Genomic DNA, 19891 nt, shown 5'->3' on the forward strand with positions numbered 1-19891 from the left:
ATACCAAGCAATACTTTTCAAAAGACATTTCAGAACAATTTCTTTTCTTAATGCGTGGCGCGCCACGCTGTGAACCTAAATGAACCTAATGTGAATGTAGTTACTTGAAAAAAGGGTGGTATTGTAGGTTGGCTGCAGGTGCCTGTGTGAAGGAAAAATCAGTTGCGCTGTCATCTGCGTTAATTGAAATAGATGGTAGCACTTGCTTTAGTAAAAAAAATGAACCTAGCTTTTTGCATGTCTCTCTCACTAGGCTCCCTGGGTTCAAAAAGCTGTAAAGTAAAGCTCTGGATCAAAAGGATGGGTACTTCAACTTGTAAAATGGGTTTAGGTGGGATATTAAGAAAAGAACTTGTTCTGAAATGTCTTTTGAAAAGTATTGCTTGGTGTTGTTGTATTTAAAAAGCTGTAAAGTATAGTTGTTGGTGAAAAGGATGGGTACTTCAACTTGTAAAATGGGTTTAGGTGGGACATTAGGAAAAGAACTTGTTCTGAAATGTCTTTTGAAAAGTATTGCTTGGTATTGTGGTATTAAAAAAGCTGTAAAGTAAAGTTGTGAGTGAAAAGGATGGGTACTTCAACTTGTAAAATGGGTTTAGGTGGGACATTAAGAAAAAAAATTGTTCTGAAATGTCTTTTGAAAAGTATTGCTTGGTGTTGTGGTATTCAAAAAGCTGTAAAGTAAAGTTTTGGGTTAAAAGGATGGGTACTTCAACTTGTAAAATGGGTTTAGGTGTGACATTAAGAAAAGAACTTGTTCTGAAATGTCTTTTAAAAAGTATTGCTTGGTGTTGTGTTATTCAAAAAGCTGTAAAGTAAAGTTGTGGGTTAAAAGGATGGGTACTTCAACTTGTAAAATGGGTTTAGGAGGAATATTAAGAAAGGAACTTGTTCTGAAATGTCTTTTGAAAAGTATTGCTTGGTGTTGTGGTATTCAGAAAGCTGTAAAGTCGTGGTGAAAAGGATGGGTACTTCAACTAGTAAAATGGGTTTAGGAGGGACATTAAGAAAAAGAACTTGTTCTGAAATGTCTTTTGAAAAGTATTGTTTGGTGTTGGGGTATTCAAAAAGCTGTAAAGTAAAGTTGTGGGTGAAAAGGATGGGTAGTTCAAGTTGTAAAATGGGCTTAAGAGGGATATTAAGAAATGAACTTGTTCTGAAATGTCCTTTGAAAAGTTTTGCTTGGTGTTGTGGTATTCAAAAAGCTGTAAAGTAAAGTTGTGGGTTAAAAGGATGGGTACTTCAACTTGTAAAATGGGTTTAGGTGGGACATTAAGAAAAGAACTTGTTCTGAAATGTCTTTTGAAAAGTATTGCTTGGTGTTGTGGTATTCAAAAAAGCTGTAAAGTAAAGTTGTTGGTGAAAAGGATTGGTACTTCAACTTGTAAAATGGGTTTAGGTGTGAGATTAAGAAAAGAACTTGTTCTGAAATGTCTTTTGAAAAGTATTGCTTGGTGTTGTGGTATTCAAAAATCTGTAAAGTAAAGTTATGGGTTAAAAGGATGGGTACTTCAACTTGTAAAATGGATTCAGGTGGGACATTAAGAAAAGAACTTGTTCTGAAATGTCTTTTGAAAAGTATTGCTTGTTGTTGTGGTATTCAAAAAGCTGTAACGTAAAGTTGTGGGTGAAAAGGATGGGTACTTCAACTTGTAAAATGGGTTTAGGAGGGACATTAAGAAAAGAACTTGTTCTTAAATGTCTTGAAAAGTATTGCTTGGTGTTGGGGTATTCAAAAAGCTTGAAAGTAAAGTTGTGGGCGAAAAGGATGGGTACTTCAACTTGTAAAATGGGATTAGGAGGGACATTAAGAAAAGAACTTGTTCCGAAATGTCTTTTGAAAAGTTTTGCTTGGTGTTGGGGTATTCAAAAAGCTGTAAAGTAAAGTTGTGGGTGAAAAGGATGGGTACTTCAACTTGTAAAATGGGTTTAGGTGGGACATTAAGAAAAGAACTTGTTCTGAAACGTCTTTTGAAAAGTATTGCTTGGTGTTGTGGTATTCAATTAGCTGTAAAATAAAGTTGTGGGTGAAAAGGATGGGTACTTCAACTTGTAAAATGGGTTTAGGTGGGACATTAAGAAAAGAACTTAATCTGAAATGTCTTTTGAAAAGTATTACTTGGTGTTGTGGTATGCAAAAAGCTGTAAAGTAAAGTTGTGGGTAAAAAGGATGGGTACTTCAACTGGTAAAATGGGTTTAGGTGGGACATTAAGAAAAGAACTTGTTCTGGAATTTCCTTTGAAAAGTATTGCTTTGTGTTGTGGTATTCAAAAAAGCTGTAAAGTAAAGTTGTGGGTGAAAAGGATGGGTACTTCAACTTGTAAAATGGGTTTAGGTGGGACATTAAGAAAAGAACTTGTTCTGAAATGTCTTTTGAAAAGTATTGTTTGGTGTTGTGGTATTCAATAAGCTCTAAAGTAAAGTTGTTGGTGAAAAGGATGGGTACTTCAACTTGTAAAATGGGTTTAGGTGAGGCATTAAGAAAAGAACTTGTTCTGAAATGTCTTTTGAAAAGTATTGCTTGGTGTTGTGGTATTCAAAAAGCTGTAAAGTAAAGTTGTGGTTGAAATGAATGGGTATTTCAACTTGGAAAATGGGTTTAGGTGGGACATTAAGAAAAGAACTTGTTCTGAAATGTCTTTTGAAAAGTATTGCTTGGTGTTGTGGTATTCAAAAAAGCTGTAAAGTAAAGTTGTGGGTGAAAAGGATGGGTACTTCAACTTGTAAAATTGGTTTAAGAGGAACATTAAGAAAAGAGCTTGTCTCTGAAATGTCTTTTGAAAAGTATTGCTTGGTTTTGTGGTATTCAAAAAGCTGTAAAGTAAAGTCGTGGGTGAAAAGGATGGGTACTTCAACTTGTAAAATGGGTTTAGGAGGGACATTAAGAAAAAGAATTTGTTCTGAAATGTCTTTTGAAAAGTATTGCTTGGTGTTAGGGTATTCAAAAAGCTGTAAAGTAAAGTTGTGGGTAAAAAGGATGGGTACTTCAACTTGTAAAATGGGTTTAGGTGGGACATTAAGAAAAGAACTTGTTCTGAAATGTCTTTAGATAAGTATTGCTTGGTGTTGTGGTATTCAAAAAAGCTGGAAAGTAAAGTTGTGGGTGAAAAGGATGGGTACTTCAAGTTGTAAAATGGGTTTAGGACGGACATTAAGAAAAAGAACTTGTTCTGAAATGTCTTTTGAAAAGTATTGCTTGGTTTTGGGGTATTCAAAAAGTTGTAAAGTAAAGTTGTGGATGAAAAGGGTGGGTACTTTAACTTGTAAAATGGGTTTAGGTGGGACATTAAGAAAAGAAGTTGTTCTGAAATGTCTTTTGAAAAGTATTGCTTGGTGTTGTGGTATTCAAAAAGCTCTAAAGTAAAGTTATGGGTGAAAAGGATGGGTACTGTAACTTGTAAAATGGGTTTAGGAGGGACATTAAGAAAAGAACTTGTTCTGAAATGTCTTTTGAAAAGTATTGCTTGGTGTTGGGGTATTCAAAAAGCTATAAAGTAAAGTTGTGGGTGAAAAGGGCGGGTACTTCAACTTCTAAAATGGGTTTAGGAGGGACATTAAGAAAAGAGCTTGTTCTGAAATGTCTTTTGAAAAGTATTGCTTGGTGTTGGGTTATGCAAAAGTTGTAAAGTAATGTTGTGGGTGAAAAGGATGGGTACTTCGACTTGTAAAATGGGTTTAGGTGGGACATTAAGAAAAGAACTTATTCTGAAATGTCTTTTGAAAAGTATTGCTTGGTGTTGGGGTATTCAAAAAGCTGTAAAGTAAAGTTGTGGGTGAAATGGATGGGTACTTCAACTTCTAAAATGGGTTTAGGTGGGACATTAAGAAAAGAGCTTGTTCTGAAATGTCTTTTGAAAAGTATTGCATGGTGTTGTGGTATTCAAAAAAGCTGTAAAGTAAAGTTGTGGGTGAAAAGGATGGGCACTTCAACTTGTAAAATTGGTTTAGGAGGGACATTAAAAAAAAGAACTTGTTCTGAAATGTCTTTTGAATAGTATTGCTTGGTGTTGGGGTATTCAAAAAGCTGTAAAGTGAAGTTGTAGGTGAAAAGGATGGGTACTTCAACTTGTAAAATGCGTTTAGGAGGGACATTAAGAAAAGAACTTGTTCTGAAATGTCTTTTGAAAAGTATTGCCTTGTGTTGTGGTATTCAAAAGCTGGAAAGTAAAGTTGTGGGTAAAAAGGATGGGTACTTCAACTTGTAAAAAGGGTTTAGGTGGGACATTAGGAAAAGAAATTGTTCTGAAATGTCTTTTGATAAGTATTGCTTGGTCTTGTGGTTTTCAAAAAAGCTGTAAAGTAAAGTTGTGGGTGAATAGGATGGGTGCTTCAACTTGTACAATGGGTTTAGGTGGGACATTAAGAAAAGAACTTGTTCTGAAATGTCTTTTGAAAAGTATTGCTTGGTGTTGTGGTATGCAAAAAGCTGTAAAGTAATGTTGTGGGTGAAAAGGATGGGTACTTCGACTTGTAAAACGGGTTTAGGTGGGACATTAAGAAAAGAAGTTGTTCTGAAATGTCTTTTGAAAAGTATTGCTTGGTGTTGTGGTATTCAAAAAGCTGTAAAGTAAAGTTGTGGTGAAAAGGATGTGTACTTCAACTTGTAAAATGGGTTTAGGAGGGACATTAAGATAAGAACTTGTTCTGAAATGTCTTTTGAAAAGTATTGCTTGGTGTTGGAGTATTCAAAAAGCTGTAACGTAAAGTTTTGGGTGAAAAGGATGGGTACTTCAACTTGTGAAATGGGTTTAAGTGGGACATTAAGAAAAGAACTTGTTCTGAAATGTCTTTTGAATTGTATTGCTTGGTTTTGGGGTATTCAAAAAGCTGTAAAGTAAAGTTTTGGGTGAAAAGGATGGGTATTTCAACTTGTAAAGTGGCTTTAGGTGGGATATTAAGAAAAGAACTTGTTCTGAAATGTCTTTTGAAAAGTATTGCTTGGTGTTGTGGTATTCAAAAAGCTGTAAAGTAAAGTTGTGGGTGAAAAGGATGGGTACTTCAACTTGTAAAATGGGTTTAGGTGGGACATTAAGAAAAGAACTTGTTCTGAAATGTGTTTTGAAAAGTAATGCTTGGTGTTGGGGTATTCAAAAAGCTTTAAAGTAAAGTTGTGGATGAAAAGGATGGGTACTTCAACTTGTAAAATGGGTTTAGGACGGACATTAAGAAAAAGAACTTGTTCTGAAATGTCTTCTGAAAAGTATTGCTTGGTTTTGGGATATTCAAAAAGTTGTAAAGTAAAGTTGTTGGTGAAAAGGATGGGTACTTTAACTTGAAAAATGGGTTTAGGAGGGACATTAAGGAAAAGAACTTGTTCTGAAATGTCTTTTGAAAAGTATTGCTTGGTGTTGGGGTATTCAAAAGCTGTAAAGTAAAGTTGTGGGTGAAAAAGATGGGTATTTCAACTTGGAAAATGGGTTTAGGAGGGACATTAAGAAAAAGAACTTGTTCTGAAATGTCTTTGAAAAGTATTGCTTGATGTTGTATTCAAAAAGCTGTAAAGTCAAGTTGTGTGTGAAAAGGATGGGATACTTCAACTTATAAAATGGGTTTAGGAGGGACATTACGTGAAGAACTTGTTCTGAAAAGATATATTCGGGGGGGAGCTAGAAAGTTGGAGGGAGGGTTCATCTGTGTCTCTAGTGTGCAAAAAAAATTCTAAAAACGGGGGGGGCCTTTGGGGGATCTGGAGGGCGCTTTGGGGGCCCGGGGCCCTTTGGGGCCAGTGGCCCTTTGGGGGATGGGGTCCTTTGGGGTTGGGGTAGGGGACCTCACAACACTGTTCAAATGGAACTTGTGTATTATAATGACCACAGAATTTTACCCCAAATCATCTTCTAAAATGTCTCGAACTGTTTCGGCTAAATCATCTTATACAATGTCTCAAACGGTTTTGCCAATATAATCCCCTAAATGTAATATCTTCGTCTTTCTTTTGTTTTGGCATCCCGGCACTTTCAGATTTGGAATTCCTAGGAAACAATTCCCGCGTTAATCTCTTCATCTCTAAGATGTTCCTAGCTACGCTATTATGGTTTCGATAGAATATCAATTTATCACTCTGACCTAAAGATCGGAGAAGCCATATTTAAGAATAGAATATTAATTTATCTCTGTCACTAAAGACCAAAGAAGCCATATTTAAAAATGGAATTTCTATCTCTTTAGAGTCCCGCATAATTCCTAGAAAACAAGTGATGTCATTTCTAATTCCGTTAGAGTCGATCAATACATTCCCCACCGATTATGTAAGTCAATTTCTCAGAAATCTACTTCCCCTTGATTATGCAATCAATTTCTCAGAAATCTGTCCCCCTTCGTGGATCAATAATCCTTGAATAAATTATAACCTTTCGGCGTTAGACTCAATTATAGATGGCAGCAGTGGTGCCCCGTCAGTATTCTATGCCCATATATGGTGCCCCGTCACGAACTCATGGTAGCTTCCTACTAACGCGTAATACTACTATTATAGACAGCGCAATAGCGAAAAGAGCGACATGAGGACAATGTATTATTTTTTTTCACCTAGACACTTCGTATAGAAGGAGTTGTTGTAAAAACTTCCGAAGGCGCTTATTCAACGGAAATCGAAAATTGTAGTTGTATTTTTAAAAGTCAAAAGGGATTGGACGGAAATCAGCCCTCTTCCCACGGCAATTAATTCCCCAAACACATCCAATCAAAATTTTGAGATAGCCATTTTGTTCAGCATAGTTGAAAGATTCATCTGTGTCTAGGGATGTCCACCCCCCCCCCCACTTCCCTCAGGGTAAGGGCTGTAAGTTATGCAATTTGTTCATTGTTTACATATAGTATTGGTTTTTGGGAAAGAGGGTATGCTTGACCTTTGTTCAGAAGAATCAAGGGCATTCGGATGAAGCTTTCAGATAATGTTGAGGGAAGCGTTAAACTTAACAGAAACACATAACGTGCATACAAGTTGTAAAAAAGCGTAACTCAGGAATGACTGAGGGTATTAAGTTGGGACATTCAGGGAATGAAGGGGGATGATCAATTGATTGACTAAAAAGGAAATATTTCCATGCTACTGCTACTACAACTACTGGTTCTGGAGTGACTACTACTAAGGCTGAGAATATGTAGATTATAATTTAAGGAAAGGTTGAAGGGAAAGGAACTAAATCAAAACACATTATGTGCACACAGAATGCCAAAAGAGTGTATCAGCAATATCTTTCAAACAGCTTACTGTATCAAGCTGAAACATCCAGTGCATCATGAGAGGGATGTTCAGCTGACCAAAAGGCAATATGTGTATACTACTACTGCTATTAATACTAGTGCAACTACTGTTACTGCTACTACTAATACTACTACCACTTTGATACTAGTACTAACTAAGGCTAAAGTTATGAAGGTAAAAATTTAAGAGAATATTTTGGGGAAATTTGAACTAAATCAAAACATACTATGTGCATGCAAGTTGCCAAAAGTTTGTATCTCAGGAATGGCTTAGGGTATTAAGTTGGAAGTTTCTGAGAATGGTTAGGGGGAAGATCAATCGACCAAAAAGGCAATATATGCACACTACGACTAATACTGCAACCACAATTACTAATATTACTCCAGCTACTACTTCTATTGGAACTCACAGAGCAACTCCAGCTACTAAATTCTCATTCACAAATCAATACATAGGGCAAAAATAGGGACCAGCTGCCCCTATTCCACCTCCCCCAACAGTTTTTAGCTTGGGAGTTAAACATCAAAGACATAAGTTGGTCCTCATAAGCTTGTCACTCCCCCCGACAGTATTTAGCTTGGTAGTAAAACCTCAAAGACATAGATTGGTCCTTATGAGCTTGTCACTCTTGAATTTCTTAGTCATTTAGGGTTCACTGGGCTTCTTTCCATACTGATACGCTTTCACCCATTGGGGCCTTTTCCTTCATTCCACATCTCCGAAAGGCCACAAAGGTCCAGTATTTTCTTGACCTGATTTGGCCACGAATCACGTATACCGTCCTTCAAGCTCTCCAAATAAGCTGACTTAAGAAACCAAACTCTAGGTAGCCTAATTATTTTCTCCCATAATTTCACCATTCTAATCAATCTAACACTCCTTAAAGTGAAAAGCCCTTTCAGTACTACTGAACTAAATGAATCCTTGAAGCCTAAAATTCTCTTAAAACATATTAGCTGCACTACTTCTAGCTTAACTGCTTTAGCAAAACCCCAAACCTCTCACAAAATTGAGAAACATGCTCGAATGAGCTTCCTCCGAAGTTTATACGACCGTCCCTTCCATAAAAATCTTATCTTCTCCCGGGGCATAATTTACAACCCTTGCTCCCGGATTCTGTGGGGGGGGGATGTGTTATCCCTGGAGTTTTTGTTACATGATCTTTGGTTTATTTTTAAAAAAATGTCTATATCAACAAATTTGATCGGACGCATTTGGGGAAAAGAGGGTTTGGAGGGGGTGGGGGATTGGTTGCCATTGGATCACTTTCGACTCTTAAAAATGGAGTCAGAACTTTCAATTTCTAGTTATTTGAGTCCCTTCCGGAGTTTATGATACCACTTCTTCCATAAAAAACCTTACATATCTTGAGGCATAAATCACAACCTTTCCCCCGGGCTCAGGGGGGTTATGTGGACCCTGAAGTGTTTTTTATAAGATCGTTGGACTATTTCAAACAAACTAGCTATCTCAAAATTTTGATTGGATACATTTGGGGGAAAGTGTGTGTGTGTAGGGAGGGGGGGGGGGGGTAGATGCCCTCTGATTACTTTTGACTCATAAAAAGTAACTAGAACTTTAAATTTCCAATCAAATGAGCCATTTCTGAAGTTCATACGATCACCCTTACATAAAAACCTTATATGCCCCTGGGACGTAGCTTAAAACTCTTGCGTCCGGTCTCTAGGGTGTAGTGTCAACCCCAGCTTTTTTATATTTTGGGGTGAACTAGAACTTTCAGTTTCCAATCAAATGAGCCCCCCTCCGAATTTTATGTGAGCACCTCTTCCATAAGAACCATATATGCACTCAGGGTATAACCTAAAACGCCTGCCTCCGGGCCCGGGGGGTGGTGTCGACCCCGGAGTTTTTTTTATCGGATCTTTGAACTATTTTTAACAAAATGGCTATCCCAAAATTTTCATCAGATGCATTTGGGGAAAAAAGTGTGGGGGGGGGCAGTTGCCCTCCAATCACTTGACTCTTAAAAAGGGTACTAGAACTTTCGATTTTTAATCGAATGAGCCCCCTCCAAAGTTTATACTACCTTTTCCATATGAAGTGCCTCTGGGAAAACAAATAATAAATTAACAATAAAACATTGGAGCCTTATGGCAGAATCTCTGATTGTTTACCTCATCTATAGTTCGTTTATTAATAACCCAAAATTAACATTTGACTTTTTGTAGTTCATCAGGGACTATGAATGGGAAGGTTAGATCATGTTAGTGGTTGCCCAGAATACCGACATTTATTTAGTTCTTGCAATATATTATTTCCTATTTATATATTATGTCCACTCACAAATGCCTGCCCCGCTCCGAAATAAAATATTGGATGCGTGCCTGGCGATGGTTATGTATTTTTTTTATTTATTAACATAAAAGCAATTTTGAACAATGATTGGGATATACCGAACAGTTCATAATAAAGAACTGTAAGTAAAGAGAGGAGTGGCTCAGTAGTAACCAAAATTAAGAATAGAGATTATGATAACAATACATGCATAAAAGAATTGAACTTTTATGCTGACCCATCAGAAGTGTTACCAATGTTACCCATCAAAAGTGACAATCCTGAGAAAACTTTCCCGATTTTTGAAAAAGAGGGAAATATCTCCAAAACGTCAAAGGATCTTAATAAAAATCACATCATCAGATTAAGCATTTCAAAGAACACTACTTTAGAGGTTTCAAGCTCCTATGCATAAAAATGTGGAATTTTGTATTTTTTTGCGAGAAAAAACGATTATAGGTGTGTGTTTACTTGTTGTTGTTTTTATGTTTTGCTTCTTTCTCATGTATGTGCGTATCGAACCAATAATCGTAGAAGATCGATAGAGGGCTCACTTGATCGAGAATCCTAAGTTCTGGGGCCCTTTTTAAGTAATTAAAAAGATTGGACGGTAGCTAGCCCCCTCCAACGTCCCCCCCTTTGAAGTCGACCAATCAAAAATTTATAGTTATTTTGTTCAGCATAGTCAAGAGGTCCAATAACTATACCTTTGGAGATAAAATGTCCCCCAGCAGTTTCTGGGGGAAAAGCTGTAAGTTATAAAATTTACTCATTGTTTACGTATAGTATTTGTTATTGGGAAGTATATAGACCTTTTTATGTTTGGGAGGGGGGTGGAAATTTTTGCCTGGGAAAATTTTACATTGGGGAAATTACCAGAATTCCTACACATAATTCTTTTGTCACTTTGTCTTTGTTGACGAAATTTAACATATGGATATGTTTCGGGGGAAATTTTCGCCGGGATTGGAATTATCTGGAGGACTTTTCCATGGGGTTGGGGGACTTTCCACGGGATAAATTCTCTGTATGGGAATTTTTCACGGGAACAACTTTCAACTCTGACTGGGAGATTTTCTGGAATATTTTTCTCTGAAGCGGGATTTCTGACATGATTTGTAAAATAAAATTAACCCCAGACACTGCTTAAAAAAATCTAGAGGGGCTACGTCATTGTCAGATAACGACAACATTCATTTATTTTTGTCTTAAAAGGGGATTGGATGGAGGACCGGCCTCTTCCCCGATCCTAAATGTGGATGCGGATGTTTGAGTTAGCTAATCGTGAAATTTTTTTTCAAGATATATTTCTATATTTAGGTAGTTTTAGCTAGCTCCCAGATCCCCCTCACTTACTTTGAAGTGAATATTATGTGCTCGGCTGACAGAGGTGTCATTAATAGGCTATCTTCACTCATTGTCGCCTGGTATTGCTGAAATTAGCTTTTTCTGTGCCAAAAAAGAATTGGGGAAGATGTTCTTTTTCTCTTTATATCCAAAGTTAAGGCAAAGAGAGCATCTTCAAGAATGACATACATAGTATCAAAACAAACCTACCAAGAATCTAAAAACTATCTTAAGGAATAATAAATTTTGATATCCATAAATACTCAAATTTTTCAAACTAATATAAAATAATAAACAAATAATTTAATATACGTCAGCTCGAAAAATTATAACTTGGTCTAATGAATAAATGCACATTTGTTGTTGTAACATTCTGTCCCATACTTACAGCGTTTATTTATCAATTTTGCTTTTGGTGTTTATATCTGGTCCCTGAACTTGTTTGTTTTCATTAAACTTTATCTGAGGTTGAAAACCTGGGCCACCAGTCCTTCTGGCATATTTTGCTCTATTTGGTTGGTAATTTTGTGTGACTTGTGTGGTTGGCAATTTTGGTAAATTCTTGTAAAACTGTTTGCTAGGTTTTTCTCTAACATTGACATGAGGTCCAAGTCTTTTATAAATGCTCATTTTTTTTATAATTTGCCTGGCAATTTGGACCTAGGTACCTTTTTTTGTCCCTTTAACCCCAAAAAACTTAAAGTTTAAATATCTTTCACGGAGTGAGCAATACCTCACAAGACAGCGGAAACCTGTTTTTTATTAGGATTTTTGAAATTCTATATGCAGTTCTTCTCGCGTGTTTATTGGATTCTTATTAAGTACCAAAATTACTTTTTAAGGATTTCTGAGGTCACTGATTCTAAATCTGATAATAAACTGAAACATGTAAGTCAAAATATGCTACTGGTTTTATCATGACTACTCCCATAATTTTTCTACTATTTAATTAATCTTAATTGTTATTATTGATAAAACATATAACACTACTATTGTTAATATACAAGAATTATGCCTAACTAAAAACAATCTTTGATTTCAGTCTCTACAGGTTTTATTTTCCTTTTTTTGCGTCAGGCTTCTTTTCGTTTTACTTTCAGCTTCAGACTTCGGCTATTTTGATTCTCTGTTTTTATGTTTAGTCATTTTTTAGTTTGATTTTATGTATATGTTTTCTCTGTTCTCCATGGCTTTAATTTTTGTTTTTTCTGTTTCGACAGCTTTTTTAGTATCGTTTTTTCGGTATTTTTCAACCAACCTGCTGCAGCAAAGATAATATAGCAAAGATCTTTGCTGAGGTATCTGCACTTGTTTCACTGGTTAGAAGTTTATCTTTTATTCTTGTTGGAACTGTTAAATACAACCAGTTTTGTCTTGGAAATCACACATTTGGACAAAGTCCCAGCCTCCTGTCCTTAATATCTCAAGATCCATATAATTTTCCTATCTGTTAACTATTTTCCGCGTTATTTTTCCGTGTTTCGATTTTTTTTTTTGCATTTTAACCCCACAGTCCCCCCCACTCCTCCAGAAATTAACAGTCCTGTATATTAAAGCAACCTAAATCTGAATTTTGTTTTCTTTTTTTTTTATTATAATTTAAGAAAGATAAAACAATGTTTAGTTTTCAATAATTTTTAGCTATATATTTTCTCGCGCCGTTTCTTCTAAAGCTGGTCAATTAAAGAGTGGCATTGAATAATACGTTTAGGCTTCTGTCGATATCTTCAAATACAAGAAATATTCAAAGCAGGGACTATCTCGTTAGACCCGTAGTTTCACGTCGCTTGTTGTTATAAAAACTTAGCCTAAAGGATCCTTTAAAGCCACTATTCCTCTATAAGCAAGATAAAAACATCTTGGTATTTTTTATTTTTTACCAGTCACCTATGACGTCATTTTAACTATGCCCAATTTTCTCAGTAATTCTACGCATTTGTTCCTGTTTCTGTCTACGCACTTATTTGTGTGAAAAGAATCTTTTGTCTTTATATTATATGTATGCAGGGTTGCCATTCCTAGGGATTTATCACTATTTCTAGGGATTGTTTGTATAGCCTAAACCAAAAAAAAATCTCTAAATCAGAACATTAATCACTAGATTTTGAATAAAATCACTAATTCAACCAATAAATAGCTAAAATCTAGTGTTTTTTTTTACCGGGTGGCAACTCTCTGTATGACTGCATAGCAACAATACAAATTTTAACCAAATCAGGAAACTATTTAAGACTTCTTTAGTAAATTCGGATGTTTTCTATATTTCTCCCATTGCTTTGAAGTTCTGACCTGTCTTACATAATTCTTTCTTTTCTTTTCGGATGTCTATGATAAAGGCTAAACAGTTATGACAAAACATCCCAGGCTGATCCTCTGGTCAGTTACGACAATTTACGCTTTCACAAAAGTGAGAAACATGCACTTACGATAAAGTTGAATTGTTGATTTACTCAGTGAGGAGGCATCGTACCAACAAATGAACTGCACTGTTAGAAAGCTCGTAAAAAATAACCCTGGTATGGTTCGTAACTCAATTTTGACTAGGGGTGTCAGTTACGACATTCTTGTTTTCACAAGGCGAACTATTGTGCTATATATAAAACTCGGAAAAATACTTGCTTTGTAGAAAAATAAGAAAAGTATATGTTTCTTTTGAAGTTTTGCTCTTTCGTATTTTTTTTCTCTTTTGATTGGCAGGGTCAATTTGTAATTGAAAAAATAAACAATCGAATAGATATATTCTATGATTCACCAGGAAAAAACTTTAAAATGATCGATTATAATAATAATAAAACTTAAGTTAAGATAATAGTTTTTAGGTTAGCAACAACCAGTCTGTCATGAGGATAATTTTTAACAGTTTAAAAGGCTATCGAATAAAACTGAGATTGAAAAAATAACTGCTACACCAAAAGTCTGAGGAAACGGCAAAAGGGGTGAAAATTAGCCATCGAATAATTTTGATTTTGGACCATAAAAAGGGCAATTTAAGAAAAAAGACAGATGAAGAAGAGACAAAAAAAAGAAGAAAACAAACATTTGCACTTGAAGTTTACGGTAACCAGGGGACCATGGTAAAACAGGGGACTCGGTTAGCAGCAGCCGGTCTGTAACGAGGCTGATTTTCAACCTTTTAAAAGGATCAAATCTAATAAAACTGAGACGAGAAAAAAAACACTAAAAAGAGTGCCACTGAGTTTAATGCCCGTGCCACATCATAGTCACATCTATCTATAAAGAAAGCCAAATATCATGAATGACAAGGCGATTTTCTTGATGTTAGCGTCACACTTGTATTTGAAAAGCAAAAAATTAAAACTGCAAGAAATGAATTTAAAGAGTTTGCACCAACAGTAATTTGTATCCAACTGTTCTCTACTAATACCAAGTCTTCTTAACTTTTTGTCAGATTCCTCTCCCAGATAGAAAAACCGCTGTTCTAAGTTTCCATCTTTTCTAGTTTTAAAATTTATGCCTTATACCTTGATTCTGACTGGTCAGTCAAGAAATTTATGTTTGAAGTTGAACCATATTCAACTCGAGAAATTACGAACGGCGAACGTAATTGGTGCTGTAGTCCTGCATAATTTTGATTTTATTGACAAGTGTGACTATAATGTGGCACAGGCATAAGGTATCTGCAGAATGACTAACCAGATTATCCGAAGCCAGTCTAAATTTTACCGAATAGGCTATATTGACTACTATACAAGAACTACTCTTTTAGATCATGATGATAAACTGGTGAAAAAATAAAAATTGTGGGCTGGGTGAAAACATAAGATTATAGTTAATGCTATAAATAATTTCTGAGACCACACTGGCTAATCATGATAAACAAAAAATCGCGAAGAAAGGAAACGAGGACAATTAACAGCCAGTGAAAAAATTGAAAAATTATGCAAATATTTCGGTCAAGACCTCCGCTTGACCGTCCTCAGTGCAGAATAAAACTGATAAAAATATAAAAACCAAACCTTAAAATAAAAACACGAAACTAAAATTGGACGACCCTTTCCTAGTAACGGTGAAAGGGTAACTGAATAAAAAACACAAGTCTAAATGGCATTTCAGAATTTCATTTTGCGTAAAGCACTTTTAAAGGCTGATCGCTTTCCAGTTTGATTGTTATCGGAGACTCTATTCGATTGCACAATATAACTTTGTGGATGAGTGAAAAAATTGAAAAATTATGCAAATATTTCGGTCAAGACAAAAAAATTGAAAAATTATGCAAATATTTCGGTTATATTGTGCAATCGAATAGAGTCTCCGATAACAATCAAACTGGAAAGCGATCAGCCTTTAAAAGTGCTTTACGCAAAATGAAATTCTGAAATGCCATTTAGACTTGTGTTTTTTATTCAGTTACCCTTTCACCGTTACTAGAAAGGTCGTCCAATTTTAGTTTCGTGTTTTTATTTTAAGGTTTGGTTTTTATATTTTTATCAGTTTTATTCTGACTGAAGACTGGTCAAGCGGAGGTCTTGACCGAAATATTTGCATAATTTTTCAATTTTTTCACTGGCTGTTAATTGTCCTCGTTTCCTTTCTTCGCGATTTTTTGTTTATAGTTAATGCTTCAATAAAATGAACAACCCATCAAAGTTCTGATGGTGAATTCTTTACAAGAAGTAAAGAAACTTACGCTGAAGACTTCTGTCACAAAAAGTGACAAGGCTCTTGTTAAAATTGTTTCTGTACTTTCTATATTTTCCTAATTATCTAGCACCTGATCAGAAAAATTTTTCTTTCAACTCTTATTGACAAGAAGAAAAAAAAAACAATGTATAACCATTTTGGTTTATGATCTAGCACCAATAATGTTTTGGGCTTCTTTGAAAAATAAAATAACTTTGAGAACTATGTAATTTTAATGATTGTCAAGCACTCGAAATAAGTTATGCATAGCAGAGAAGTAGTTCGCTGTGACGGACAGTAATTAAAACCACTGATGATTATAGAAGCCCCAGTGTTCCGTGTGTCATGGACTCTGAATCTAATTTGGCTGCCATGTTGTCTCACATGATGCCCAATTTTGCCAGCTATGATCTTGTCCTTAAAGGAGACTTTAATCTTCCTGAAATCCAATGGATTGATGGATCAGGTTTTTGTAATAGAGATTCACCTTTTTTGTCTACCCTCTCTGATAATTCCCTCTGTCAAACAGTTTCACAACCAACTCGTTACAGGGAAGATCAAGTCTCCAACACTCTTGATCTGGTTATACTCACTAACCCTGACTTTCTTATTAAGAATGTTATAACCACACCTGTTGGTAACAGTGACCATGTTGTAATTATTTCAGAGTTATGTCTACCTACCATTCAATCTTCTTCTAAGCAACAAAAGTATGTAAACTACAAAATAGTCTCTGAAAAACTTGCCAAAGTCAACTGGAAAAAGCTTTTTACTGATGATATTGAGGAGAGTTGGTCAAATGTAAAAACGGAAATTCTAAATGTTGAAAATGTTGAAATGTTACATTGATACTGCACGTTAACTGCCAAAAATCTCAAAAACAAGTTGAGACGATCAGAGGCAAGACAAGGTAATGTGAAATGATTGATTGCCAATATGATGACAGTTGTATGTATTCTCAGGACAAGCCGAGTTAATCAGCGGATAGAAATACAGAAATGTCGTGTAGTTGACCAGAAGGATTGACCTCAGCTTTTAACACGGGATCCAGAGGTCAAACCCAACTGCAGCAACACAAAGCAGGGTTTGGAATTTGATTCCGGAAATAGAATTATGCGAAAGCGTCTCTAAACTAATCTAAACAAGAAGAAGAAGAAGAAAAAGGAGAACATTACCATCAGCTATAAAGAAACCGTCAACAAATTCGACTGTTTATATATCCAGTTTCTCTTGAACACGGTAATCGGTGTAATTTTGTGCGGATTTTGCTAAAAATAATAATTTAAAGGAAGAAAGTCTTTATTGAGTTTGTTAGTGACTAAAATAGGACTAAAGGGGTTGAAATAGAATGGACTTTTTCAAAAGCAGAACATATGCTAGTCCTACTTTGATACAAGCGATGCATCATCCACTTTAATTTGTTAAAATATTAGTGATTACGAATATAATAAGCATTTCAATCGGAAATGAATTTCAGCCCCTTCCCCTATATCGGCAATACCCAACCTAATCCTGAATTGGCCTTTCTAGGGGGGGGGGCTGAAATTTCTTTCCGAGAGAAATGCTTGTTATAGTCTTAATAAGCCTAAAAAAAAGGCATTGAATGGTGTATTCATATATATATATATATATATATATATATATATATATATATATATATATATATATATATATATATATATATATATATATATATATATATATATATAATATGTATATATAAAATTATATAATCATATTTTATATTTACATAGTTATATTTATATAATTGTATTTACTTCATGCATAAGCAATATATAAGCATTTTTACCTTTATCCCCTAATTTTCTCCCTTCTCTTTGTTAAAAGCTTTTGACTTATCTATTTGTACATAAAATAAATGCTTTTATTTTATATGTTTGTAGCTTGGCACAAGCCCTTTACACATGGCGGCTAAGAATGGACATACTGCAGCTGTTGAGTTTTTCCTGAAGACAGGCGTGTGCAGAGACGCTCGAAACAAAGTAGATAGAACCCCCTTACATTTTGCTGCTCAGCATGGATACACAGATATTGTAACGTTGCTAGTGAAACATGGTACCGACCTAGATGCACAAGATATGGTAAGATTACAGAGAAACAGGGGGGCCACTTGTAATAAATCTTGTGACTCAAAAAGTTTTCTTTCCTTTTATTCGCTTAAAATTTGGCGCAAAAGAACCAATCAGATTTCACACAGTAGGTTTTAAAACTAATCAGATTTTAAAAAGCGGGACTATTTGTCTCAGAGGACTAAGAAACAATGTGACTGGTTTGCGAAAATACGTTACAGATTTAACTCAGGGTATCTAAAGCACGATTTTTACTATGAAATTATAGGAAAATTATTTCTCTTTTTCTTTTGCAAGATACAAATGTGATCCCAAATTATTATTTATTAATTAATTATATAAGTGGCAAATTAAACGCCTTACCCAAAAATATTAAATACAATTATATAAAAGTGCTGAAAAGGCAGTAAAGAGAAAACACAAAAGGAATTAAAACAATATCGTGCAAGTAAATCATGTAGTATTTTGAGGTTGATTACATAGAGCGGTAATTAAGTCACCCTTATTTATACGAAATCGCACCATCAGATTCAGCGTATGAGAGAACCCTACTGTAGGGGTTCCGACCTGCTCTTCAAAAATGTTGAATTTTGAATTTTTTGCCAGAAGAAAGATCACGGATGCGGGTTTATATATATATATATATATATATATATATATATATATATATATATATATATATATATATATATATATATATATATATATATATACGATATATATACTCGTATATATAGATATATATATGTATATATATATATAGATATATATAGATATATATATATATATATATATATATATATATATATATATATATATATATATATATATATATATATATATATATATATATATATATATATATATATATATATATATATATATATATATATATATATATATATATATTTCTAAAGGGCGATCGTGTTGAACGATAGTCCAAGAATACTGAGAGAGTGCTCATTTGAACCGAAATAAAAGTTCTAGTGATCTTTTTAAGTGACCGATAGAGTATGGGCAACTAGCCCCCCCATCCCACGTCCCTTTTTCTCCATAGTCGTCCGATCAAAATTTAGAGATAGCCATTTTGTTCAGCATAGTTGAAAGGTCAAGTAACTATGCCTTCGGGGATAATATGGCCCCTCACAGTCCCTGGGGGAAGATATGTAAGTCATGAAATTTGCACAATGTTTACATATAGTTTTTGTTATTGGAAAGTATAGGAACATTTGTCGGAGAGGGGGCGAATTTTTTTGCTGGGGTATTTTCCACGGAGAGAGTTTACCGGGCGGTGGCCTTTCCAGGGAAAATTTTAAACTTGGGGATTTTGCCAGTCCTATACGAAACTCTTTTTATTTGATTACTTTCTCTTTGCCGAATCAATTTTACGTGTGGAGATGTCAAGGAGAATTATCCGAGGGAAAATTTCACTGGGTTGGAATTGTCTAGAGGATCTTTCCGTAGGGGGATTTTCCACGGGAAAAATTTTCTCTAGGGGCGTTTTACGCAGGGTAAATTCTCCTAGGGGAATTTTTGCGGTAGTAACTTTCTACTAAGGGGGGAGGGTTGCAGGAAAAGTTTTCCATGGAGGGGGGAGGTTTTATATTTTGAAAAACAGTCAGAAATTAAAGTGTTTTTGAGATGAAAGTGTGCTAAGAAAAATATTTCGTCCACACTCGTCTGCAACAACTTTTCAGAGGGGTAGTTTCAGCGAGAATGGAATTGTGTGGGGAAATTTTCCTGGCGAGGGGTTGATTTTTTAAGTGTGAGAGACTTTTCTTGGGGGGATTTTCCGTAATGGGAAGGAATTTTCCATTGAGGGGAGCCGTTTTTCCCGGTATTATTTAAAAAAGATCAGCAATTAAATAAGAAAGTTAATTTTTTTTTTACTGAAAACAAGGAGCAACATCAAAACTTAAAACGAACAGAAATTATTACGTATATGAAGGGCGCTGCCCCCTCATCAATACCTCGCTCTTTACGCTAAAGTTTGACTTTTATCCCAATTCCTTAAGAACGACAAAACTTAAATTGTTCTGTTTAATCATAACAACAATAAACTTTTTATTAAATCGAAAAAACTTTAGCGTTAAGAGCGAGGTAATTGATGAGGGGGTAAACTCCCCCATACGCAATAATTTATGTGTGTGTTAAGTTTTAATGTTGTTCCTTACTTTCAGTTGAAAAACTTGTTTGTTTATTTAATTTACAGGAAGATAGGACTTAACATTACTGGTCAACTATTTTTTAAATAGATGGCACTGGCAGTCTTAACAACGCAATCCGTCTTATACTTGAATTTTCAGGGAC

The 19891-nt window shown here is 35.0% G+C and overlaps 1 protein-coding gene across 2 annotated transcripts in view; it reads left to right on the plus strand.

Annotated features, from left to right (window-relative positions):
• Positions 1–19891, plus strand: part of LOC148948414 (uncharacterized) — an 82434-nt gene that overhangs the window by 26066 nt on the left and 36477 nt on the right. For both annotated transcript variants that reach the window (XM_089093921.1, XM_089093920.1), the window contains exon 2: positions 17396–17593. In XM_089093921.1, the coding sequence (XP_088950047.1) occupies positions 17396–17593 (198 nt within the window). The remainder of the gene's footprint in view (positions 1–17395; positions 17594–19891) is intronic.

The sequence above is a fragment of the Artemia sp. Qi Xiang Cuo genome, chromosome 9 (assembly GCF_049724085.1).
Source record: "Artemia sp. Qi Xiang Cuo chromosome 9, ASM4972408v1, whole genome shotgun sequence".
In the NCBI taxonomy this organism is placed as follows: Eukaryota; Metazoa; Arthropoda; class Branchiopoda; order Anostraca; family Artemiidae; genus Artemia; species Artemia sp. Qi Xiang Cuo.